At 40.7% G+C, this 27,817-nt stretch overlaps 1 protein-coding gene across 3 annotated transcripts in view; it reads right to left on the reverse strand.

Moving 5' to 3' along the window:
• Positions 1-27,817, reverse strand: part of SYNE1 (spectrin repeat containing nuclear envelope protein 1) — a 281,513-nt gene that overhangs the window by 30,027 nt on the left and 223,669 nt on the right. For 2 of the 3 annotated variants that reach the window (XM_080998321.1, XM_080998319.1), the window contains 9 exons: positions 26,023-26,257; positions 24,625-24,819; positions 24,053-24,178; positions 23,412-23,567; positions 20,684-20,842; positions 20,201-20,367; positions 9,333-9,495; positions 3,265-3,452; positions 2,262-2,412 (listed from right to left, as the gene is read on the reverse strand). In XM_080998321.1, coding sequence (XP_080854447.1) covers positions 2,262-2,412; positions 3,265-3,452; positions 9,333-9,495; positions 20,201-20,367; positions 20,684-20,842; positions 23,412-23,567; positions 24,053-24,178; positions 24,625-24,819; positions 26,023-26,257 — 1,540 coding nt within the window. Of the gene's footprint in view, positions 1-2,261; positions 2,413-3,264; positions 3,453-9,332; positions 9,496-14,108; positions 14,305-20,200; positions 20,368-20,683; positions 20,843-23,411; positions 23,568-24,052; positions 24,179-24,624; positions 24,820-26,022; positions 26,258-27,817 lie in introns of those variants that run through there. The other variant, XM_080998320.1, reaches the window with a different exon arrangement.

Below are 27,817 nucleotides of genomic sequence, written 5' to 3' on the forward strand. Positions count from 1 at the left end.
TCCATTGTCCTGTAGCTTGGTGTTTTTCCTTGAGTTATTAAAAGTTTTGAAGCAGCAAAAATCCCCACAGGATTCTTCCCATAAATTAACAACTCAGGTTAAATGTCAATACGTGGAATGTAAAAACGTGGATAGGTAAGAAAGAACGAAGAGAAAAGAAGAGAAGAGAGTTTTCAAATGCAATGGAAATGGTAATCAGAGGAAGAAAACATGTGTTAAGCTCAGCAAAGTATCTCTCTTACAGAAACAAAATGCACCTGTCTCTAAATGTATCACAAATGCATTTTATAACAGGCAGTCCTTATGTCTAGTGAATCACAGTTGCCATGTAATCTGTTAGTAACTTTTGTTCAAAGGATGGACAGCTGCACATGCTTTCAAGCTCTCAGTGCTGTATTAACAAGAACATGTTTCTAAACTGACTTTAGCAACCTCGTTTACAGTGAAGTTCAACAAATATCTTCTCAGAATTAAGTCACACCGTCACACAAATGAATTAAGTCATTTAGACTTGTTCCTAGGTGAGTGTGTTTAAGCCTGAATCCCCAGTCGCTGGTTAATGGCAATGGCATGAGTGAGAACCGTCACATCAGCTAAGCTAGAATTTTAGAATCCTCATCCTGATAATCAACCAAAAGCACCATTAAGGACATAATCAGAGAAACTCAAGACCAATCTTGATAACCATTTAGGTTCTTGGTACATACAAACTCTACAGAAAAGACCAATGTATGGTTTTTAAAAACCTTGTGGTGTGACGATTCACAAACAAGGAGAGGCTCCTGTGCCTTTAAGAAACTGTATATAGAAGGTGGCATTTCAGAAAGTGATGCTGTTCCTCTTCTACACAATTGTTACAGGAATTTTACCCTCTTTTGCCTTTTGTCACCTTAAATCCTTATTCTGTGACAGAATATAGAAATAGTGAATGAAAGAAAAGTTCCAGAGCCAGCTAGAATTATTTTTGGAGCTTTTCAGTGAACAGTTAATTTTTTTTCTACAGTAATTATACAATTCAGCATGTAGGAAGGGAAAAGTGATTTGAAACAGTCGGAATAAAAGGAGATGAGACAAAAATTACAGGACACTAGCTTCAAGACGAAATCAAGCCAGTTTTAATAAGAAAGGCTAATAAAATATACTTGGTTGAGTTTCAGTGGAAATCATTAAATATATGAATCTTCAGTGAGTTAGGGGCAGAGGAAATGAGTAAGAAGAAAAGTTTGAAGAACGTTTTTCTTCAGAGAAATTGATTACTCATCCTGCAAACCTAATAATGCATATGAGTGTTCGCATGATGAAGTCCTACTTGGAAGAGCATAGCAATAGTTTGCAAATGAAATTAAAGAGAAAAGAAAGGATGGTGGAAATTACTAAGTTTTTAAAAATTAAAAACTTGTGTAAAATTGGATGGTAAGGAATGTATTGAACAGTTCTCTACATTGCACAATCAGAAAACTCAAAGTGTTCACATGAAATATTTTCAGTCCCCTAAATCATGCCAATTAGCCAATTAGAGCCAGTTAGCAGCTTCCTGGTTCAGGCAAAGCTTGCTTGCATTGAAATTGGCAAACTATGTTTTGCATATGCTCACCAAACCAGAATTAGAACCTATATTTTGAAGCTGTTTTCCAATACTGGTATGAATGTTAAAGATTACCTATGGTTTGCTGGAATTAAGCAGTAACTAAAGACTCTTGAGGGCCTGAAGTAAAGACAAATTCCCATTCCTTCAAAGGATGATTTGGAGATTTGGAAACAATGGCTGCATTCACACATATTGCTAACTCACTATTTAGCATTCATGCATGAGCCTTGTGCCCACTCCTCTTGCCACTTTTCTCAAGGATGAGACTAGAAGGTTTTGCTTCCAATTTTCAACTGACCATGGATACTTATTAGGCTGGAATCATCGACTGTGATTGGTGTTGAAATACAGTTTAGGAAAACAAGCCAGTATTAACCAGTATTAACTACAGTGAGTTAAAAACAGAAGGGAAAACATCCTATTGCCTTCTTGTAGCCGTGCTAAAGGAGAAGGGGTGGGTGGGCAGAAGAAACTGAGGCCTATAGCATTATGGAAAGAGTGAGCTTTCTTTGTCTCTAGCCAATTATTTCTCATGAGATGGCTGCAAAAGTATTAATCATTCTATATTAATAAAGAACTTCCCTATCAAGTAACATGTTCTCTGACAGGGCAAGAATACGCTCACTGCTGTAATAGGATCAAAAGGTAATATATTTCAAATGTAACAAGTCACCTCAAATTTCTTTAGTTCTTCCTTAGCAACCGTGTACAGTACGCCAGAAGAACTAGGGAAAGCAGCTGTTCTTTCAGAAATTTTTAGCCAATCTTCAAAGCGAGAATAATCATCCAGGAACTTTTGCCACAGTCTCCATGTCTCTTCAATCCTGAAGCAGAAAATGAAAAATGAGGATAGGCTGTGATTCACTTTAATGATTTTTCAACTTCTCATTTACTTCACCAGCTGCAACAGGGAAATCATACTGCAAACTTAAGCATGCCCAAGCAAACAACAGTTGTACTGAACAATAACTGGTTCTTAACCAAAAGCTTGACAGTAAGTTTGATTAACAAGCAATGAAAATCGTTGGCTGAGCTGGAGCAAGACAGCTGTGGGCTGTTGATTTTTCTCTTTATACATGGCAAATTCTCATTTGGAATTCATATAAAAATTGTAAGATGTTTATAATAAGGATACAGTAAACCAAGTGCTGAGCAGAATAGGTCCAGAAATGCAATCTTGCTTTTACAAAGTACAGCTGCTCTCTGATGATTTCTGAGCACAAAAAGAAACTTTCTCTCTGCATTAAATTCTCTGTAGTTGCCCAATGTTGAATTTAAGGGACAAAATATCCTGGAGGCTTCCTTTCACTAGCACATGAATTGGTATGTCCATCATGAGGTATAGCAAATTACTAATCATACAGGGACTCACAGCATTAAATTGTAAATCATCAATGGAAATAAAATGGTCATTGAGATAAACTTATCAATGGGTTTAAAAAACAAGAACCAACACCCCAAAACATTCACTGTGATGTTGGAAACTACCTTATATTGAGATCAATCACCCATCTAGCTCAGCATTGTCTACACTGCCTGTTTTTAGGATGTGCAGCAGTGACAGACTCCTTGAACTATATATGCACAATCAGATTGCTTGAACTATATGCACACAACTCTATGGGCCCATAGAAATACTGAGGATCATCTGAGGACACTCTGGGTCGAGCGCTTACTTGAGTCTCCTTTCCATTGACATAGCACAGATGTTCCGCCACCTTCGGTCCAGGTTCCGTGTGGCCTGCTGGATGGAGTCACATTCTGTTTCAGTGGCACAAGCGTCACAGTCATGGAGCAGAACTTCACAAAGGTTGAGGACAGATGCAACTCCAGTGCTATGTTTCTCTATGTCCCTTTGCAGCTCCTATAGGTCAACAGATGAACTTGTAAACATCTTAGACAAAACAGGAGGCAAGCTTTAAAAAAATATGCAGCAGAAGCAAGCAAGGCAAACTTGGAACAGAAATGGATGAAAGCAGCCTATTTGGCAATTGATTACAAAAAAGCCATTCTATACTGAGTGGTTATCAACTTGTCCAACAGTTTTTGACTCAGATTCTAAGTGCATGTACTGAAAAGTAAGGTCCACTGAAATAGTGACATTTAGGGAGGAGAGGGAAGCAGTCAGTCATCACACCTACCCACCTGTGTTCTTCTAAAGTAAAAGTAAAGCAAAGCCTTTTGTACTAACTATATTAGCACAAATATTTTTGCTTAAAAAAGAAGGAAAACGTTATGCTGATAACATTGATATACATATTATGGATTACACAAAGTAAGCACTCATTTCTTTCAATTTAATATTGAGTATATCTAGGAGCAGTTCTTTGAACCCTGAAAATCCTCTTAAACCTCTCTGCTGAATTATGAAATAACAATCCTTATACAATCAAATGAATTGAATTTCTGAGTAACTTCTCTTTCAGGTGTCAGACAACTGAGTGGCACTTCAAAGCACCCAAAGTGCTTCCCTGCAACGACTTGATTTGAAAACTAAAATTGTCTTTGTTTAGCCTTTATCGTCACTTCTCTATCATTAACCAGCTGGGAACTTTTTGTGGTAAGTAATTAGCATAGTTCATACAAACCTTAAAGTCTGGAATTAAAGGGAGTTATGTTAAACTAAGTTTTACAATATTTAATATGCCAACAAAGGCAAGTAGTTTAATTTTAATCACTAGTGAACATTTTTGATTAACAAATATTGATTTTTGTTTATCAAATCAGAGCCTAATTGATCTAGAAAATTATCTAGTAACAATTCACAAAACAGTGCAAGTGTGCATCTTCTGTTAACTTCAACAGGAGTTGCCCCAGACAAGAATTATTGATGTGAACAATGGTGAGTAAAACTGGTGCCTTCTGGGTTGTATCTCCTATGTTGTGCCATATATACATCTTTCATGGTCCCATATGATCCCTGTTTGGAGGAATATGGATAAATGTAGACTATATTATTTTAATGTAAAATACAGGATGGTATATGTTCCTCAAGGGCCAGCTTTGGCTGGAAACAATTCAATAGATAAAAAGGTTAGTGTGAGATGAATGTGTGGTATACAGTACATGGTGATCTCTGCAGTACAAAAGGAAATTGCTAAATGGATGGATGGGTGGGTGGGTCATATGGCAATGGAATCATCCTCATAAAAGAAGTTAACCCTAAGCATGTGATTCAATAGTTTACAGTATCCCTTCTGGACTAAACTTGAACAGTACAACACCAATTCTCAGAGTACTGAAAATTTCTAAATCCTGGAATTATTCTTGTGAAGCAAGAATAGCTATAACTATGGGACAAGTTTCCAGTGAGAAGATGTCACTTGGTTTGAAGTTCCAGTAACATTTCACACTCCTTCCTTGACAACATTTTGCCTTGTTTACATTTCTCCAAAACATTTAGTTTCCTCCCATGTTTCAAACTATGCCCTTTCTTCTCTTCCATTCCTTGAATATTGCGTGTGTGTGTGTGTGTGTGTGTGTGTGTGTGTCTAACAGGAAATATAACACCAGGAGCAGTGCTCTAAGTAGTAATATAAACATGTTTTCATGGAAGGCAATCTTATTTGGCCATGAGTGATCATCAAAGAAAGAAAGAAGCTCAGAGTAGGCCACTGAAATTAACGACTAAGTTAGGTCCATTAGTTTCAACTCTGTACCCTTTGACTGTGGGGTACAAATTCAACCCATTTTAGATACATTGCTATGCCAGAGTATAATTGTGAATAAATGGTACCTACTTTTACTTTGAATATATTAGTACTAGTGTCTGGGCAAAGCTGCAGAGTCACTAGCTTGCAGGATTTGCAAGATATATGCCTCTGGGGTAAAGAATGACCCCCACAGAAAATATATTAATGGTTCAATCCTTTTTCTGGGGCCTTCTCAGGAATAAGTCTCACCGAGTTCAGTGAAACTTAGTTCATAGTATTACAAAGTATTATATTTTCTGTATTTAAAGCTTTTTTTCTTATTTTTTTGTGCATGTGCACATACAGTATTCTTGTGATCTTTTCCAAATGAAAAACATCTGCATAAGCAAATGTTTTTCATAGGTGACTAGATATTAACCAGGTAATGTAATTTTGTGCCCATATGTACCTGTATGCCCCAGTCAAAATCTACATCATACATTTCATTGTAGGCAGTCTATGGCCTTTAAACCCCGAGGTTGCAATCCTATGTACACTTACTTGAAAGTGAGGCCCATTTAACTTTCTAGGTAGGATTTCACTATTAATCTTAGCCCTGTGGCATGTTTCCTGAAGACACATGCTTTGGAGAAGCACACTGACTGGAAAAGTTCCAATATAGTGAGCTCTATCAGGAAGACACCAGGGGTGGAATTCAGTATCATGCCAAGGCGATCATTCTATCAGCCCAAGCATTTCTGCTTGCCAGATGGAACGATCTGCCCTCTCCCCGCCAGCCCATGCTTAACTATGCAAAATGAAACATCCCCTGGACTAATGTGTGAATCAGATTAACTATGCAAAATGAAACATCCCCTGGACTAATGTGTGAATCAGATTTTGCATTCCTCTGAATTTTGCAGTTCTTTCATTAAAGAAAATACCCAAAACACTGCATTTAACTTTAGGACAAAATACATTTAGAAATTTTGTGATATAGCTATATCTGTCTATCTAATCTAAATGCATATTTTTGTTTGGACACTTTCTTAAAGCTGCAGATTAATGTAGAAACACAGACTTATGAATGGTCATATGCAAAACTGATGTGGACCCAAAATAGACTAATCCATCCATTCCAGTGTAAAGGTAATGAGTAAATTTGTGCTCAGCCTTTTCACTTTAGACATTGTAAAAGCTACAGCTGGGTCTTGCCAAAAGTAGCTTTTCAGTTGTAGTGAGAGAGCTATGATTCTTTGACTCCTATATGGATTTTTTTCTGATAGCCATTCACACCTTTGTTACACTGAAATTGGAGGATAATAATGCAGAAGAATAGGATTCCCGAGCTGTTTATTTGGAAGCATCACAGTGCACAACTTTCCTGGATCAATCTCCAGTAGCAAAATTTACAACCGCTTGTCCCATTTGCAAAATGAAGCAACACTCCACCAATTTGCATTGCCTTCACACATCTTTTTAGACACAATTCAGGTTTTTAAGTTCTGAGTGATTAAAGAGCTGTGCCTCTAAGAGACTAACCCATTCTCCTGCTATCCTGATGAATCTTTACAAGAGTACAGTGTTACTGCCAGCCCCGCTGGCTTGGCCCCAAGATAGTGGGTGCCCGGGGACACGTGCGTGTTTGCATCTGACGTCAGCATGCCTGCGGTGCACACGTCTGTTTTCAGCACACCAACTGTGGCCAGGGCACATTTTTGACAGGGGGTGCAACTAGTTACCCCCCCCCCCAGACTCCCTCAGTGGAGCCCGGCTCTGGCGCATAGCCAGAACTCCACTCTGCGGTCAAATCTGAAGAGAGGCGGCAGCGTTGCTGCCCCTCTCCTGCACTGGGCTGCTCATGCCAACTCCCTCATTCCCAGCCTCTGCTCTGCTCTGCTCCTGGGTCAGGTCTGCCCTGGGAGGCAGAGAGAGGAAGGAATGTCACAGCAGCACTGCCTGTCCTCTCCTCAGCTGGGCAGTGCACCCGGCCGGTCTGGGCGCAGTGGGCTCCCTTCGGGGGTGTGCTCAGCAGGAGCATATGCTCCACCACTGGGCATGCTGATATCGGGTGCACCCCCCCCCCAGTAAAAAAACTGTGGGTGCCCTGAGCCACACTCGGTGCCTATGGTGACTGCATCTTGCTTACTTGAAGAAAGGACTGCTAACATTAGTTGTCTATGTATGTTAGCAGTGTGATGTGGGGAAAAACAGGATAAAAGGTATGATTCCTCTTCCAGGATTGGGGGTGGGGGTTTCCTTTTAAGTATCAAGCGTAACAACTGCAGATCCCCTGAATGCATTAACACATGATCAAAGAAGATCAAACCTATCCATTCTTAAGGAAATCAGCCCTGAGTGCTCACTGGAAGGACCGATCCTGAAGCTGAGGCTCCAATACTTTGGTCACCTCATGAGAAGAGAAGACTCCCTGGAAAAGACCCTGATGTTGGGAGAACAAGGAGAAGGGAACGACAGAGGATGAGATGGTTGGACAGTGTTCTCGAAGCTACCAGCATGTGTTTAACCAAACTGCGGGAGACAGTGGAAGACAGGAGTGCCTGGCATGCTCTGGTCCATGGGGTCACGAAGAGTTGGATACGACTAAACAACAAATGTGTCATATATACACACTGCAAAATACAACCATTCTTTGTGGCTGTCTGATACTATAGAACTACCGTATTTTTTGCCCCATAGGGCGCACTGGCCCATAAGACGCACCTAGTTTTTTGGGGGGGAAATAAAGGGGGGAAAAATAATTCCCCCCCCCCAAGGCGCTAGGCTGGGGCGGGGGGAAGCCCGAGCTTCCCCCGACCCCAGCCCCCAGAACAGGCTGCTCTCTGCAAGCCGTGGGAGCCCTCCCACGGCTTGCACAGAGCTACCCGAAGCCCCGGCGCGACTGCTGAGCGCGCCGGGGCTTCGGGATAAGAGGCAGTTCTGTGCAAAGCCGGGGGAGCCCTCCCGCGGCTTGCGCAGAGCTACCCGAAGCCCCGGCGCGACTGCTCAGCGCACCGGGGCTTTGGGGTGCAGGCAGCGCTGCGCAAGGGTGGGAACCTGGGAGGAACTCCCGCGGGCTCCCACAGCTTGCGGATAGCTTCCTGAAGCCTGGAGAGTGAGAGGGATCGGTGCGCACCACCCCTCTCGCTCTCCAGGCTTCAGCGGAAGCCTGCATTCGCCCCATAGGACGCACACACATTTCCCCTTCATTTTTGGAGGGGAAAAAGTGCGTCCTATAGGGCAAAAAATACGGTACTTTCTTATAAATATTGGGAGCCAGATTGTAATAAAACTTCTCTTTGGGTGGTATATGAAGACCGGAAATGTTTCTTCTGTGAAATATTATAACAACCAGCAGCAAGCACTTAGAATGGGGTATGCTGAAAATTATTTTAAAAACAAGAAGAAAACCTTGTGATTAAGTAAATGTATGGAAAGAAAATGGCGAGCTGAGATCTCTAAAGGGCATTTTTAGGGCTACAGATTCATATAACCAAAAAACAATACAATGAATGTTCAACAATGGCTCAGGTTTTTTTTTCTTCATTCTTCTTGTTCTGTGTTCATGGCTCTGCAGATTATGCACAAGCTTGAAAGTTAAACATTATTTCTGTATAGCTCATGCAACTCTGCATGCAAAGGAATTAAAGCACAGGTTTAAAAACAGCCAATGATGAACATATCTTTTGGCACCCCCAAATATGGAGAGTCTCAGGCATTTATAATGCTTGCAGTGTACAAACACAGAAGGCTTCCTCTAAGTCTATGGCAGTAAACAGTGCCTCACAATCCACTCCAAAACTCCCACACAATGAAAAGCTAATTACAGCAGAAGCTGACATTCTGGACATAACATCACAGTGCCTTACCTCATTTGGTAGGGTCAGTGAGCAGTTCCATGTTGACAGCAGAAGACTCTATCAGAGTAATGCTATAAGCATCACCTGCCATGAAATTTAAGGGCATCTTCCTCTCACTGCCCTCTTGCAATATTGAGCTGGATACAGCAGGCCCAAGCCTGTACCACACTTGGATCACTCTCACCTTTGTGCAATGGGGAGTGTGGGTGTTTCATGATTTTTTTGTTCTTCTACCTCAGATTTTTGTTTTACCTGCTGCTCATTTAGTTTCCTTTGAATCTCCTCGGAATCACAGGTTTCATAGACAATGGGCTTGGACAATTCTGACTCAATGTGGGCAAGCCAAGATCTCAAGATGCTCATGTTCTTATCCAACTGCTGGACTGCCACCAGGGTCTCCTTCAGCTTCTTCATCCTGCAAGATCACAGGCAAGATCATGAGTATGTTACTTAATAGTCTGCATTGTTAAACAGCATATTTATTCTCGTAATTTTCTGTACAGAAGTAGTTGGGGTTTTACATCTGAGCACCACGCTCTTAGGTACAAATATTATAAACAAGGGCCTATACTTTTAACAAAATGTATCTTATTTCATGACCACATCTTGATACAGAAGGCACTGCCAAGTAGGAAAACATTTTTTGTGAGATTAATATACATAGAAAAATCTGAAACGTATCTCTACAAACCCTATTTCTGAAGTCTTGGACTCTACAGCTCAGTTCTCAGAACACACTGGGAGTACTAAACACAACAACAAAATGCTTTCAGATGTAAGAGTGAATTGTAGCATTATTTTTTACTGTAGCACTACTCTTTTTACAGTAGAAGTAGTTCTTTCAAGATGCAGTGCTGTTAAGAGAAAGAAAAGACTTCTTGGTACCCATTTTGGTCCAAGTAGTGTTTGCCGTTGATAATAGCCACCATAACTTTTATCTTGATTAGCAAAGAAATGAGCTATTATTCAGAATTTTTCAGGTTATTTTTTTCTTAGTGAAACAACTGTGTAGTTGTTATGGGGAATCCAGACCTCTTTAATCAGTGCATAACTTTTCATGTGGGGCTATCGCATTTTCCCCCAACCCAAGACTGCACTATTTTTTGCCAACATTTTAATCTCTAACAACATAATTGATGCAGAACAGTGTATTGTCTTTTGTGGTTAAGCTATATCCACAACGAACCGTTGGCACAGCTCAAACAAAAGCTGAATGTAGAACAGAAAAAAACTTGGCCCTAAAAATCTTTGGGCCAATTTATTTTGCTTATTTTTTCTTCCCTGTACAATTAAGTACTTCTTTACTCCCACATACCGGATTGCATAGAAAACAGGTGTGGGCTTTCAGCACTTATACTTCTCCACAGGACCTTCCACATGATGGAAAGGATCATGTGGAGAAAAGAAGTGGCTGGTTCACATATTCAAACAGTCATTTGTCAACTTCAGTACGAACAGATTTACTAATCTGCAGGGGCCTTTACTGAAACCTTGTTAGAAGTACATTGGTGTGTAACAAGAAAATTAACAATTCTGTTTGGCTGCTTTTGGAACGTAACTTTCATAAGCAACTAAATACAAATTCACTTTGTTTTCCAAGGGCTACAGCATGTTATATTAAATTGTATTTATTCTTATTCAAATTTTAATTTAAATTTAAAACAATATATTTCTTATAATATACACTCTAAAACACACACACAAATAAAAGAAGTGCTTTATAAAATTTTCCCCAAAATCCCGGTAGTGGCTGAGTGTTATATAAGCAAACCGCTCTTCTCACAACATAAATGTGATAGTCAACTGAAGGCTAAATGATTTTGAAATAAATATTACTTAGAAGCAGAACATATCCAGTTACATTTAGAAAACCAAGTAATATTTGTCACAATGACACACAAAATGCGCCCAAAGTATTTACTTTGATTTTACAGCTTTCATTTTCTTCATGGCAGCAAATCTATCAAATATTTCTAAAGCAAAATATGTTACATACAATTTCACCCCTATTAGCTTTGAAAAAGACTAGCAAGGAAAATTAGTGAAGGCAGATAAAGCAATTCTTTTCAAAACAAGAAAAATAATGAACAAACTTATGGATGATTTACATGGATCCCCCACCCCATGGGAAACAATTTCTTTTTAATTAACAGATTCCTAATAAAAGATATGCCAGAGTGTTTTTACAGTGTTCAGTTACAGGGTGCAGAAGGGACTGGTCCTGCTACCTTTTCTGATAGGTCTCTTAGCAGCTGTTTTAGAAGAAAGAGGTAAGCCCCACCCCACATAATTGACCACAAGGTGTGGTGCATGCACACTATTTGAATGGGAATGCTCATTAACTTTGGGGGCAATCCCCTCAAATTTTTTATTGGGGGGGCAAAGGGACCACAGCCCCTAGGAATTGGCTCTTGTGTTTAGATGGCTATAGCAGGCATAATTTGGTTTAAAATGGTTGTGGTGGGGAGAGTACCCAGAAGATAGGATTTCACTGAAGGCTCTTGCACCCCTGCCCTAATGTGAGCGTTGGATATTGCACTCTGAATATAACATATTCCAAAAAGTATATGCAATAGTTGCCTTTTCAGACACAAAGTGCTGGAATAGGTGCCAGTCTGTCAGGAGAGAGCAGCCTAAACCAAAATGTACATATGTCCACTCTGTGCACGTGCAGCTTTTAGAATCTTTAGCTTGACAGGTCCCAATCTGATCTCCAAGCATTGTTTTCCCATCATGCCTGAACACCCTAGGGCTGCTGCTGCGCAGTCGCGTGGAAAGGGTGTGGCTTACCTACTACTCTCACAGATGGTCTCAGTTAAAAAGCAAAGCGGTAGAAAAGTCACACTCATGCATTCCCACCCTGTAATTGTGAAGCATTCACAGTGCAAATTCGCACAATTGCAGGTGGAGCTAAAAAAAGTGACGCCAGAAGAGAAAAAGACTCACTTTGATCTATAGAGGGATTGAAAAAAAGGCACAATTCCCCCCTTGCTGGTTGGTTAATATATGAAACAGCAATACTGAAAACAGATTAAAAGTAAAAATAATATAATAAATGAAGGCATTGAGACTAATTGCGGCATTTTCCTTATGTCTATATTCGGGGGGGGGGGGGGGAGGGAACAGGGAAAGCAAACACTTGGGTGCTCTTCTAGACATTTTTGCAGGTTTTTCTGGCAACATACCAGGCAGCTTTCCATCTCTGCCTGAAGGAAAGTGTGAATTAAATAAACACTTTTAAGTTTTAAACACCAGCAACTGAACCAAAACCTCACGTTGTAAACCTGCTTTGACTTAGGTAAGCTTAGAATCAAAGCCTGAGGGATATATCCACACGCTTTGGGTTTGGAGAAGATTAAGTAGAAATCATGACAGAGCTATCAATAGCTTTTCATTCATCAAATGGCAAATCCCTTGACTAAGCCTAGCAACATAATTTGTGCTTCAAACCACATGGAAAATAAACATGCGTCCATGGGCTTACTCCAGCCGTTTTGCTCTCTGGCTTGAATCAGGGCTTATAGGCTTTGTTTGCATGCCTGTTATCTAGGAAACACAGTTGTGTGGGAACATGGACACATACTAACTCAAATAGATGTGCAGGAAAATGTCAAGAAAGACAATGGAACGAATGTGGTTCTTCTTGTGTGTATGTGAGAGACAGAGCACAGCTGCAAACAGAGTAGCCTTTATCTCCTTTGAGGTAAATATGCAGCAGTATCCTTGGGAGTCAGTGTTCTAGGAAAACCTGCAGCGATTCTGAAAATCCCTAGGCATGCTGCTTTAAGAAGCTTGGTCTAAGTCCTTTCTCTTGTTTCAGAGAGCTCATGTTCAAAATAGCAGCTTGAAATCATCACATGATAGGTTTAAACAAGGTTATATACATTTAGCAAGCCTGATACATAAGTACAGTAAGTCCCCTGTGACTTGCTGCACATTCCTTACAGCCCACATCTTAACCATTTGACCTTGCTCACTTTCTAATCTAATTGTTCAGGGTCATTATTCTTCATTAACAAATATCTGTAACTTTAAAAGTAACATTATATTTGCATTACAATAACTAGTTTAAATCCTAAGTAATCTGGAATTTTTATATCATTTTAAGAATGCATGTGTGGGGAATTTTTTGGTACCTTTAAACACTATATTTCTTTTTAGACGAATACGTGTCTTAAAGTATTTTTATACTGAACATGCATTTACTATTATTCAAGTGCACTACATTGTATCATGAAGTCATAGAATCATGATTAGGCCAGACAGCTGGCTTCTAATAATAACTTGTAATGGTTTTTTAAACTTTTTAAAAAAGAAGTGTAAGGTTCTTTCAGATTTCCCCCCAGCTTTATTTCAATTCTTCAAGGTATAACTATACAGATCTTAAGATCTTTAGAAAAAAAGCAAGTTGGATTCAGAAAATATATCTATATATCTAGAACTTAAAGCACTGAAGAAGAAGAAAATAAATCTGTTTCCTAGTGACTGAGAAGGATGTATTGCAGCTCTGATACTGGTTCACTTATAATAACATTCTCTTAGGAAATAAGTAACATATAAAATGCTATGTATAGCTTGCTGGTAATATTTAGAGTGTCTTTGGTGGTTTAAGATAAATTCAGAATGCTGATAGCAAGGATCAGAGCGTAGACCCTGCTTGAAATACTTCTGTAAAACCAGTCTCCATGCCACCCCTTTTCTGTGCCTCCTTTACAGCACATGGAAGACTGTGAAGTCAAATGCATTTTCTGCTATGGCTCATGTGTAGTTTGTGATCCTGCATTTAACTGGCAGTAAAACTTAGGTGTACAGTTTCACTGAGCAAGTCACTCCGATGAGCAGGGTGGTTGTTTCCAGTTCATTTTGCTCATTCCAGAACTGCAAAACATTTGTGCTTTATAAAATGTAAGGATCTGTTTATCAGCGCTTAGCTCCCATTTAGTCACCTACTCAACATGGAAAAGGTCTAAAATAGGAAAAGAAACACATAAAAGGAAAAAATAATAATGAATCAAAATGTTCACATGCCTTGTCACATCGCAATTGCAATCAGGGAGGTCTGAATCCACACTGCGGTCATCTGCCATCTTCACGGCCCATAAATCCACCAATACCAGCATTAAGCTTTCCAGCACAAAAATTAAGAACATTCAGTCCAAAATCTTCTCAAGAGTGTGCCACACAGAGCACCATGTACACACACAAAACGCTCACACTCCCAATAAATGCTAGTAACTCACTGCCTGATAATATGAGCCCAAGCAGTGACAAGTGGTCATGTTTCTAAATAAAACTTACATTCATCAACATGTGCCAGGGTGATCTCCTGGAATGTAGGCCACGAATGGGGGAGGGAAGGGGGGGGGGAGACTCCACTGCAGACTCTGAACAGTTGTAGACTCAACTGTCCAACAGTCCAGGAGAAAATGTGCCCGGTTACTGTAAACAAAGCAGAGGCTTGTGTGTTTCTTTCCTTGTTTTGATGGGTAATATTGGGGTGATTTCTTTTTATAAGAGACAGAATTGCTACTGGACTATAAGAGGAAAGGGATTAAGAAAACAAAGAGAGTAAGGAAAAGAGAAAAAGTTTAAATTCAGAATAAGTTGAAGATTACTACAGCTTGAGTAAAGATACAAAAGAAATTGGCACTGAGCACGTTCCTTGTTTAAGGATTTTATGCACACACACACACCCGAATGAGTATCAATAAACTTGGGCACAAACCAGCCATAGTGAAGCAAGTCCCATTGGTATTAATGAGAGGCACACAAGCACACATGTAACACTTATACTGACAGCAAGGGAATTTAAAATGTGTTTAAAAATGATAGACATGGATGCTCTATTTTGTGGGGGAGGGAAATCATAGTAAATTTATTTATTTTTACTGAATGTATTTTTATCTACACAATCAACCAAATGAATTACAAGGTGGTTTTAGAAATACTATATTCCTTTGAATCGGAAAACAAGTTTGAAATGTTAAAATAGCTGGTTCTTATTGATTGATTCCTTTGATATCAACGAAAGAAGTTTTAAAATGAAAAGTGAATGATTTATAGGGGTGCAGTGTAGAAGAGCAGATCACCTGGTATGGTGGAGCCGAAGCAACAGCCTCCTGGCAGCGATGTTGCTGCTGTTTACCTGGAGGGGGGCAGTGCTGAGGTTAAGGCTATGCAGATTCACCAATGGGAGCACCTGAACGCAGCATTGAAGACAATATTGGGCTGGAATAGTGTTCTGACTCCATATAAGGGAGCTTCCTATGTTCCATCCACTGCCTTCTTTGCTTTTCACTTTGCTTAGCCAAAGGTGAGCACTTCTGCATTCAGGGCAGGAGGGGAAAATGGGAGACAGGAATTGAGTGGGTGCCTCTCAAGTGCCTTTTTTGGGGAAAACCTTCCACCTCTTTCGGGATGGAGAGTTGTACATCCCCAGCCAGAATTTGTGCATGTGCAGGCCATATTATTAATAAGGAAAAATTCAATGTTAGCAATTGCAACGAAAGGGATTGAAAATAAAATTTACTATGAGGTATTGTTTATTTTTATACACCACCTTTCATCACCTAGAATCCCAATATTCAGTCAGTGAGCTGATCCAGTTCCAGTAGCCAATATCGTATTGGGCTTTATCCTCTGCAAATGGAAGTCTCTTTGATCCAGCAATAGATTCCATCTTGGGAGTGGGGAGGGAGGCACTTGTTGCTGACCTCTCCTCCCTCCTGCAGCTCCCTGTACCATCTCCCACTCTGTTCCAAAGGGGTTCCCAACCCTCTGGAACAGGCTTCCTTAACCTTGGCCCTCCAGATGTTTTTGGCCTACAACTCCCATGATCCCTAGTTAGCAGGACCAGTAGTCAGGGATGATGGGAATTGTAGGAGGACCAAGGTTGAGGAAGCCTGCTCTGGAACATATCAGAGGATCATGGGGGCTGCAATGGACCTAGGCCTTTATTCAGCGGAGGGGCACTATTGAAACCATCTGATGTCAGTACAGGCAATGACCATGCAATTACGTGAGACTGTGCATGCACGGATTGTTGCAACCTGGTAAGGACTGCAAAGGGATGGAGCAGGCTCACACATGCTCTGTAAACGTGCACAGGGGTCAGGAACACAACCCCTGTGCAAAATGGTCATTGCTGTACAGAATAAACATTCAATGCTTGCCACCTTGGCCCCTTTGAGAGCGAAGGCAGGATGTAAATTAAATAAATATTTAATTTCAACATTGTTGATTGAAATGTTGTAGGCACTTCTGGTTGTTGTGGAGAAGCCATATTGTTTCTGTAGTAGACTTTTTATTATAAGAATGTATAAAGGTTTTGAATCTAAAAGTCCTTCATGCCTACTAGTTGAGTGTTAACTGGGGGAAGGAGTGTTACAGATTAAAGGTGGAAGTGTAGCTCACATGGCAATCTTTTTTAAATGACAGGCATCCCTTGCTGTGCATGCAGCCCCACTTAAAGCGACAGCGTCCTTTTGGTTCACACATTCCTATTTGAAGTAGCTGTAACAAAGTGAAATTAACCACCTAGTTACGCAAGTACATACAAACATCACCATCTGCTTATATTAAGAGCAAACTTAAATAAAGTATATTCTGCTTTGTTTTCACTTTTCACCTGGGTCTTTGAGCTACACTTTGTCCTAAACTTAACCAAAGCTATTACTGGAAGTTAAACTGAGAAAGAAGATGAAGGATACTGAGATATGCGGTGGCAACCGTAACAAAGAGTTAAGATGAACAAGTCACATTTAAAATCAAAGAAGAAAGGTTGTTATCCACCTGGGAATATCCGCAAAGGGGCAGTATGATACTAATCTCCATAGGCAGGTGTACTGCTATATAAATACAGGTAATAAAGGAAAGAAGTGAAATAACCTGATGGGATTCAAAAACAGATATCGTAACAAAGGCATGGGAAAGCTTTCTGAGCCCAAGGACCACAACACCCTCATGCCAGCGGTGGGAAACGTCTGGAGGCAAAAGTGAGTGGAGCAACAGATGTGACTTTCACCTTGTGCAGTAGACTACATCCAAGCCATGAGAAAGCGGAAGATGTATACACAGAAACACACTTCTCCACCCAGGCAAGCGAGAGGCCTTATCACAGTCCAAGGGCACATTCCAGACCAGGCAAAAGAATTTGAGGAAGGCTGGTGAAGGGCCTGGGAAGAGTCTCAAAGGCCAGATAAAGAGGTCTGGGCGGCCTTGTTCAGCCCCCGAGTCTGAGGTTCCTTGCCCCTGCTCAAAAAGGTGAGGGGGAAGGGAATCAAAATAACCCACTTGTTGCACTGCAACAGGTTCCTTATAAGGACGGCTTAGATGGCAAGGATGAGTGTAGAGAAAATATTATGAACAGCTGCATGATAAAGGTTTGCAAGGTTGCATGGGATATCGAGAACATGTTCACAGAGTTACAATCCCTCTCTCATAGCGCTAGGATTGAAGACCACACAAAGAAACTGGCAGCAGCTTCAAAATAAACAAAGGAAAGCATCTAATTACTGCCACAAGATCTGGCAACAGGACTCTAAAGCTTAGGGTCTTACTATATGTTGCAATGATTATGTGATTAGCAATTATGCCAAGGATTCTAAAAAGAAAATACAAGGCACCTCAGAGTGGCGGGGAGGATGGGTAATAGCCAGTGCTAGGTGGGGCTTAAGCCTTCCCTCCCCTGCTGCAATTCTCCACCACCACCACTAACTTGCCCTCTAGCACGTTAGAAGTGAAAAAGACCAATTGCCATGTATATTTGGAGAGACATACATGTTGCAGTGCCTCTAACCATCTCGTTCCTCCCCACCCCAGATATTGAAGTTAGGCTCCTTATGAAATGGAATTTAAATATATATATACATGGTACAAAAAAACAGAACCTTTCTAGGTCCATAGATGGTTGCTTAGGGCAAACTGCCCAGTGAAGGAGCATGGCACAGAGATTTAGGCTGGCTTAGAGAGTTTCCTAAAAAGTTCCATGAGACAAAATAACCAGGTTTTAATGTGGGGCATAGCTGAGAAAGACAAGATATGCTTTATATACCTAAATAGGATTAGCTCCACTGCATTTTGTCTTTGCTTTTTCCTTCTAGGCATGAATGGCTATCATTCATTCTCATGAGGTGACATAAAGCCTGTACTTGGGGGCAACAAAAAGAACAGTACCCTCCAGCAGTGTTCCCAAAGAGCCAAAGGATCCAGATACCCCGGCTCCAACCAGTCAGCAGGCACTTCAGAGCTACTCAGGAGGAGGGACAAGCACATGGAAACACCTGCTTCAGTCACAGCCTGGCTGAGAGCCAGGAAGCAGGGGAGCCTCCAGTGCCTGCATAAGCTCCCAGTCTGAGCTGCTTCACTGATGAGGCAACAGCTCTCATCTAAACTCCAGCCTCCTTGACCTGGGGAAATGGACAGTAAAGGTGCAATGAGGGAGAAGCTGCCTCACTGGCCTGACAAAATGGTGCAGCCACCATTGTGGACTTCATGAAAGCATCAGTGTTCTACGAACTGCTGAACTGTGATGACACAGTTGAAATCGAGCAAAACATTTGGGAGGTTTGAGAGGAAGCAGCAGAACCCAAATAGGTTCAATGAAGCAACTCATTTAGTTAAATTAGGAATGCATTAGAAAGTATTCTAAGCAGGAGTGTGTGTGTGTGTGTGTGTGTGTGTGTGTGCGCGCGTAAAAATGGCCTTTGGACTTATTGAGTGGCCAGCTACTGCCCTTTGTAGGATTGATAAATTTGGAGACACTGTTCTGCAGGCCATTTGTACAAAATAAACAAAAATGGTTTCAGAATGCATGTACAGCTCTAGGTCTACTGTTTTCTATAAAACCACATCCTGAGGAGCCAAACAGGTGTTGTAAGAAATACCACTTCCTGTTATGATATGAGACTAATGTCTCTGTGTTGGCATCTGCTTTGAAAAATCCAAATCTTTACAGGAGAGTAAATTGTGTAAAAATGGCCACAATGGCTAGAGTAGACTTTACCAACCAGTTGCCCTCTAAAAGTTTTGGACAAACTCCCATCATTACTGTCTGTTGGATAGCTCAGCTGGTTAGAGTGTGATACTGACAATGCCAAGGTTGCAGGTTTGATCCCCGTATGGGCCAGCTGCATATTCCTGCATTGCAGGGGGTTGGACTAGATGATCCTCAGCGTCCCTTCCAACTCAACAATTCTATGATTCTATGATCCCTGCCTGTTGGCCATGCTGACTGGGGCTGATGGGCATAGGAGTCCAAAATATGTGGAGGGCACCAGTTTGAGGAAGGCTGGCTACACCTTACAGAGTTTCGCACAGCATAGGGCAAGGATTCAGAGCAATGACAGCCAGACTGCTGACTCTAGCTGAATACACACTTTTCATTCTAGAATCAATGAAGACTGAGTACTTGGTTTTTTTCCTATGCGGTCATACACACAATCTAAATCTAGTGTGGAGTAATGGTTAGAGTGTTGGAATAAGACCTGGGAGAGCAGGGTTCGAATTCCCACTCCGCCATGAAATTCCCTGGGTGACCTTGGACCAGTCACTGTCACCATCTCTTGGCCTATCCTACCTCACAAGATTGTTGTGAGGATGAAATGGGGAAGAGAAGAACCGTGTACACCACCTTGAGATCCTTGGAAGATAAAGGTGGTATAGAAATGCAATAAACAAATAAAAAATAGATGTATTGTTTTGTCTCTAAAAGCGCTTCTTGAGAAACTGGTTTCATTTTGAAAATAAACACTCACTGCAGATTGATTCTGCACTGTCTTGTCTTGTGTTCATTTTTTTTTACCCACAAAAAATAATAATGGGGGGGGGGCAGGGGTTGTTACATAAGAGCCCCAGATGCATTTCAATTGTGTAACCTAAATTTGCAGGTATACAGTTGAATCATACCTGCAAAAAAGCCACAGCCTGAAAGCAGCCTAGATACCCTTACAATATATGCAGTTATAGGTTGAGAGCCAGTATCAAATTTCAAAACAAACACAGACATTATATGTCAGGTACTATGGATCATGAAGAATAAATGCCAAGAAAGAAGGACAGTAAGTAAGAAGGATGATTTAGCCTGCTGTGGTGATCAGCAACACAATCAGCATCTATTTTACCTGGCTGCAATGAGATCTAGAAGATGCTGCCATCTGTCATTGACCTTGCCAAGTTTGTACTCAATCTCCAAAGCTTTGCTTTCATGGCTTGCTTTAGCAAGTCGCTCTCCCATTTGCTGGAGCTGGACTTTATTCTCTTGAGCGACCGCAATTTCATCTTGATAATCCTGGATGACAGAGGGATTGAGAGAGATCATAAAGATTATTCACAACAGCCTCCAGCTGAAGACTATAATAAAACAAGTACTTTGTAATGCATGTTTCAACAAAGCCTTGCAGAACATTTAAATCATACAGTAGCTAAAAACAATGTTCCTTCCTATTGCTTACCTAGCAGCAATGACATAATGACATAATAAGAATGAACTACAAACACAAATTATTACACTAGATTATTTCAAAGTGCTTACCTAGCTTAATGTAACTGTCTATACTGAGAATGTTTGAAGAAAGGTCTACAAAAGCAATTCAGAAGCACTGTACCTTTTTGAGTTTTTCTATCATTTCTTCAATGAGGATATCTCCATTCTGGGAAACTTTACTCTCCATTTGTGTCAACCATTCACAGAGCTCCTTGTTCTTCTCACTGAAGACTGCCCACTCATTCAGTCTCTCACTCACCTGCTGCCGTCTCAAGGAAACCTTTAAAAATGTGTACAAGGAAATAAATTTTTAAAAATCACACTGTGACAAAAACAGAGTCCTTGAGCTGCCGTACAGGTGTTTCTGCACTGAAGAGAAAAGTGCAGACAAAACCTTTCACGACTCCTTTAACAGCTTAATGATCATGGTTAATCTCAGAATACTTCTGGACCAAATCCCATTTAAGTCAGGAAGGCATCTTCAAATACTGGAGGTCACACAAAGATGAACTGTAGTCTTCAGTATTATGCACAGGCTCTGTTCTACTGTCCTAGGTGTGCTGAGGTAAGGACATCCCCATATAAGCTGAAAGGGTGTCCTAGAACCTTCCTACAAGTCAATGTTTATGTGTGGCAGCAGCAAGGCTTTGGTACTTCCTGCTTATTTACATTAGGCAAGCACCCTTGCTATACTGTTTTAGATGCCTGCTAAAATAAAATTATTTCAGCAATCCAATCCAGATACATAATTTAGTTATGTATACATGGGTTTTATTTTACATTTGCTGATTTTATATTGTTTTATGTACACTGCTTGGGGGACGCGGGTGGACTTGCCGATCAGGTGGGCAGTTTGAATCCCCACAAAGGGGTGAGCTCCCGTTGCTTGGTCCCTGCTCCTGCCAACCTAGCAGTTCGAAAGCACATCAAAGTGCAAGTAGATAAATAGGTACCACTCCGGTGGGAAGGTAAACGACGTTTCCGTGCGCTGCTCTGGTTTGCCAGAAGCGGCTTAGTCATGCTGGCCACATGACCCGGAAGCTGTAAGCCGGCTCCTTCGGCCAATAAAGCAAGATGAGCGCCGCAACCCCAGAGTCGGTCACGACTGGACCTAATGGTCAGGGGTTCCCTTTACCCCTTTACACTGCTTGGAGATTTTTTTTATTATTAACTGGTTTATATTTTTTCTTCATACACACACATATATACATAAAAATAAATAAATATAGGGGGCCAGTCTAGGTTTGCCTTGAGTTAACATGAAACAGAGAGTTGCTATTTGAATTCATACTTTAGATTTGGAGGGGAGGACAAAAGTTATCTTAACATTTGGCATGTGAGGAAGACTTCATCATGAAATGAGACCTGAGGCAAACTTTAAGTCACCGCAGATCTAGACTGAAATACTTTTACTGCTCACACTAATAATTTAATCTGTATTTGCCCAACAGGCATTTTTAAAATGAAAGCCATGCAAGTAAATTGGCAAGTCAATCCATAAATATGGTCACTATTGGCACCAGATTATATACAAGTAATATGCCCACAAGCCACAAGTCCCATGGATTTGCTTGTCCTTTTCTAGCCAACATACCTAAAGACATGAAGGATGACATCAAAAAAGCAATAAGCAGTAAGTCTTGAGGAGATAGTACAGCAGGAAAATAATAGGTGTCTGGTTTAACAAGATGACCCCTGCGTATGAAATCATAAGTACTCTGTTTTGATCTTAAAATGTAGACTAAAGGAAGATTAGGAAGATTCAAGAAGATCTTGAGAGAAAATGCCTGGCTATTTTTCAAGACAATTGTATGACTACAGTCTAACGGCATCCTACTTACTGCAGCTGTTTCATCTTTTCTGTAAGTGCAGCTCCTTCTGAGTTTACATAAGCTTCTCCACTGAGGAAGTGAACACTTCATAAAATGACTGCAGCAGGCCCCCATTTTTGTGTATTTTAAGCTGAGATGAAATGATACCCCATTTCCTTTTGCGGTTCTCCACACACTAGCATTAGCAAAAGTGTGGTTCTAGCAACCTTGCTTGTAAATTCTCCTCTAACGCACAGTATAACCATCAGATGACAAAAGGCTGGTAAGTCTAAGTTTGTAGCATGTCAATCCTTACTTTTTCTAATTGAATGAATAAAGTTAGGGGCTTCCTGGGCTGGTGCAACTGTCTGTAACTTCTTACTGGTTCTCATATTGCAATGGAAGTTGCTTACTGGTTTAAGAGGGTTTGTTATTATTATTTTTAAATGATGCTGTTTTCTACTCAAAGTTGAAACTAATCCTACAATTGTTCTGCATGCTGTTCATGCATTCAGACCTTTCTATAACAAAAGCAGTATCATATGGAAGCCCCATTTGTATTCCCTGTCCCCAATTTATACATTTATTTTTGAACAATTTCAATAGACTGTTATACAAAACAGGACTACAGATACACAAACACAAAGCAAGGGAACAGGTGGGGAGCAGGCACATGTAGCTGGGATTCAATCTCAGGTAAAGTCTACTGTCTATTCACAGAAGTCCATACACAGAGTCCCAACAGAGCTCCATTTGTGTCTAAGACAACCCCATAAGCTCTTCAGCCAATGGGACTATGTCTCTTTATTACACATATACATACCAACTTTCCTTCAAGCAGCTCCTGGAGCTATATCAAGGCTGCTCAAGAGAGCTTCATTGTTGAGCAGGAAATTCTAACCCAAATTGCCCACATCTAAACTCAACACTCCAGATGTTAGACCACACTGGTTCTCTGCTCTGACCTAAAGGTTTGGTGCAACCTAATGGTGAACGCCCCACCTCCCATCCCCCCCCCCATGAATTATACTACTTTACCTGGTGACACAGTTCTTCCCATTGTCTGTGCAGTAGTTCAATGCGCTCATTGAGAACTGATATATCGTCTGCACTGATAAAAGAGGACAGAGTCTCCTTCAGCAGAGCTAGGTGGGCAAGATCATCTGTCCAACCCTCAGCAGCACTCTCTAGCTCCTGGATTGGAAGAAGAAATTCTATGAGGCATTGGAATATTTGAGAAATACACATTTATTATTTGCTTTTGGTGATTCTGTTCAGTATTATAGAAGAGAAACCCTTTCCTAACATTAAATCATTATAATTCAATAAAAATAGTTATCAAAAGCTTCCTATCCTAAATAATAGCAACAAAAAACAAGTATCTGGGTTCTGGTTCTTTGGCTCAATTCAAACATTCTGGCTTTGAAACATCCTCCCCCCAGCACAGTTGATCTGATCAAACCTGCAGCCCTTCTATAGGCCTGATTTTAAGCAAAACTTGAGATGTTGGGACATCTGATCAAGCCCCCCCCCCCCAATCTGGTTTAACTCTGTGGCCCAGTAGTATAAGCTAGCCTGCCTCATTTTCTGAACAATGGCTGCCGCAGCCACTTTTATGCCATTGCAGCTATATAGCATCTCCTTTGGGGCCAGAGTCCCTTATGCAGGAGTGTTTTTACCTTACAACGAATCTGTTCTGTGTGGAGTTCATCATGATGGTCTGGCAGTGGCTGGGAGAGCTTCTTCTTGAATGATTTTAACTTTTCCAGAGAATCTGCTATGCCTTTTTCACATTTCTCCCAGTCCTGAAGGGAGAGGGTGTGGGGAAAGACAATATGAATGTAATTTTCAGGATCCGGACAAGGAAAGAATACAGAGAATATACAAAAAAGGCTGATGCAATTGGCCAATGCTTCCCTCAAAGTTACTCCAAGTGTTTTAACTAGTTTGCACATAGTCATGTAAAGTAGAGATGAGATCTTGTTCTCATTATATAACGCAGGGCTGGGGGACATGGGTTCCTCTAGCTGTTGCTGTACTCCAACTCTCATCCACCGCAACCAACATGAGCAGGGATGATTGGAGTTGTAGTCCAGCAACACCTGGAAAGCCACAGGTCCCCCACCCCTGATATGAGAAGGCAGTTACGAACAGAGACATGGACAGAGCTGGGGTCAGTGACTTTGTCTTTCTCACAGAGGCATAATAAAACAGCATTATTTGAAGTGGTGAATTCATTAAGTAAACTTACTTTTAACAAGAACGTAAGCTGTTTCTTCTGTTCCTCAAGTTTGAGGCTAGCCAATTTCCAGCACTCCTGGATTTCTGAAAGTTCAGACTGTAGGGATGTTTCTGTCTCACCATCAGCACAGAGTAACAGCTGCTTCCCTCCTTCCACTGTTAAGATGTAGCTTCCTTGCTGGCGAAGGAGAACCTTTTCTTTAAGCTGCAAAGACCAATGACATTCTTCTAGCATCATTCTGTTTTTTTTTCATAATAATTTCTTTGATGGATCAGAACTATTCTAAATCCCAAACTATTATTAGTACTCTTATTCATTTTATCTAAAGAATTTTTTGTGTGTAATAGTTACCTGTCTTATGTCAAAGAAAGAACTAGCAATATCTACAATAAAGAGACACCTACCAACAATTTCATTTGCTGTTCCTCAGGGCATGGAAGAAAGGGGGGAAATAACCTATTTTCTCTTTCCTCTCTCTCTCTTTTCTGCTCTCCCTTCTCTTTTTTTATGAATCCTTTCCATTTTTCTCTGTATCTTTCCCAAAATATTCCCCTTCCCCCTCTTTTATCCCTCTACACACATGCCTCCTACTACTGGGAGGCCACCCCATATATTGAAAATGATAGTTAAAAAATATGTTACCAAAATATGTTCAAAGCCTTTTAAAAAAATAATAATTACATTTCACTCTTCCTTAGAATGCTCAGCAATTTACATCAGTCTCCCAGTTTCTCTCATGAAGTACTGACAAAATACAGCAGGTATCCCCAGCCTGCGGCCCTCCAGATGTTTTGGCCTACAACTCCCATGATCCCTAGCTAGCAGGACCAGTGGTCAGGGATGATGGGAATTGTAGTCCAAAACATCTGGAGGGCCAAAGGTTGGGGATGCCTGAAATACAGGAATGCTGTAGCATCAGCTACCCTTCAGAAATAGCATCTGATGCCTCCCTTACCCTTTCCCTATATTCAGTTTCAGAACTTTAGAGCTATTATCCTTTTCTTTTACTGTTTATCAGCACAACTGCAGGAGAGACTCCTTTCACTGTCTTCTTTTACCCCAGTTACTATAAATTCCCAATACTTCATACCTATCTACACTATGAATCTGTATATAAGATTTGAACTTGGCTGGTAAGCATTAAGGTTCAAGGACTCCCTAAAGATGTACACCAAAGAAGTGCACCTGGAACAAGCCATTCACAGCAAATCTGGGGAATAAGCAGCAACTAGGTATGGCTAATTAATGGGGAATCAGCCAGATGCTAGGCTGATATTTTTGATGACATCCTTTGTATGTATTTTATACCAATTGTGGCTACAACTGATGAATGTATTCACTTTTTACTTGCAGCAAAAATTGTACTTAATTCCAGTTTTATAACTTTAAGGGCTTGCCAAGGTTTACCTGCATTTCATCCAGCAATGCTCTAGCCTGCTGCAGTGGTATAGGAACATTGCCCAGCCCAGTTGCTGTCTGCCCAGACACTTCCACCAGCCACTTGCGCAATTTCTCTGCCATCTCTCTGTAGCGTTGCCACTGGCGAATCTGACTGTCAATTATGCCCCGCCTCTGCTGGGCTCTGCGAATCACCCCTTGCCACTGATTACTGAGGAGGGCCAGTTTCAGATTAAACTCATCCCTATAAGAGGACACAAAATGAAGGATTTTGATATCTGTCATTCAGCCAAACAGCACCAAGAGAGCTTCCAAAACTGTAGTGTCTGTGAACATGATATGCTTTAATTTAACAAAAACTGGTTGATGTCAGAGCTCCAATTCTAAGGTCTTATTACCGTACTTCTGGTGTGATCAGAGGAGCTAAAGCTAAGGCAGCTGGAATAGTCAGTACCTTTGTCTCTAAGGTTTCATTGTGATACCACAGAGTATCTGCAAATTTCTTTGAAAGAATCAATGAGGGCAGATGAGGAGCAAACAAAAACAAAGTTCAAGGGTAAGATTATAAAGACCGCAAAATTCCACCAGGCTTCTGATATGTCCTGTATACATATATTCCATTTTATTGCTAGACATGGCAATTTAGTCATCTTGGCTTAAGTATTTATCAGCATATAAACACTTGTATGTTTTGTCTAGACCAGAGTATTTCTATGAGAACATTTTTACTGAACTGCATTTTCCTCTACACTCTAGGGATGAAAGCATCCCTGTGACTGTTCTTTAGGTTCACTCTGCTCCACCTTCCTTCTGAATGAAGGTTAAGAATGTCTAAAGTAATTTTTGAAATCAACACATGCAAAGTTTGCCACAGTTAGCAGTTCCTCCTGGTCACTTCTGATTTTTCCATCTGAGTAACTGACACGAACAATCACCTAAGTACATTGATAAAGCACAAGCTGAAAAAGAGTATTTTGATGAAGTTTATTCCTTTTTGTGCTGCTTGGCAATGCACACAACTGCTTGTACATATCAGTAAGATGGAGGAAAAAGAGGGATAAACAAAAGTTGGTCAGACTGTGATCTCTTACAAAGTTCAGTTTTTAAAAAGCACAATAATGAACTGAAGAAAAATGGCATAGAACTACTTCAGAAAGAAAAGCAGCATTCAAGAAGAACTTTTGTTGCCTAATATTTTTTCCCAGTGCCCAAGAAGCTTAAACCCAGAATTTACATCTCCCACATCTTCCAACTTCACCTTCATTAGAGAGTCAACTGGACTTTTGAAAAAGGTGTCCAAAAGGATGCTAAAGGAGGAAAAACATTATTTGTAGCTGTCTTCACTGTGGAAGATTTATTTTGTTTTATTTCTTATTCACCCTTTACCACAAGGTTCCATGGAAGCTTACAACAATAAAATGTACAATTTCAGATCACTGTGCCTGAACTAACTTTTTCCAGGAGAGGAATACAAGGAACTGTGGCCAACAGTGGTATCAAGAGAAAAAGTCCTAGGTGTTACTGACAGACTACTAGATCAACAATGGTAATACACAGGGCCCAGCTGACATCCTTAAGAAAGCAACTCCCCTATGAGAAAAGGTTACACCAATGGGAGCTTTTCAGTTGAGTAACAGGGAATATAAAATAATTAAATTATGTATGGTGTGGAGAAAATGGACCCCTCCAAAAGCTTTTTCCCCACTTTCACACCACTAGAACATGGGATCACCCACTATAGCTCAATGCTGGAAGTCAGGACAGACAAAAGGAAGTACTTCATGAATAATTAAACTTTTGGAAT

Source organism: Podarcis pityusensis (genome assembly GCF_964106645.2).
Source record: "Podarcis pityusensis genome assembly, chromosome: 3".
Lineage (NCBI taxonomy): Eukaryota > Metazoa > Chordata > Lepidosauria > Squamata > Lacertidae > Podarcis > Podarcis pityusensis.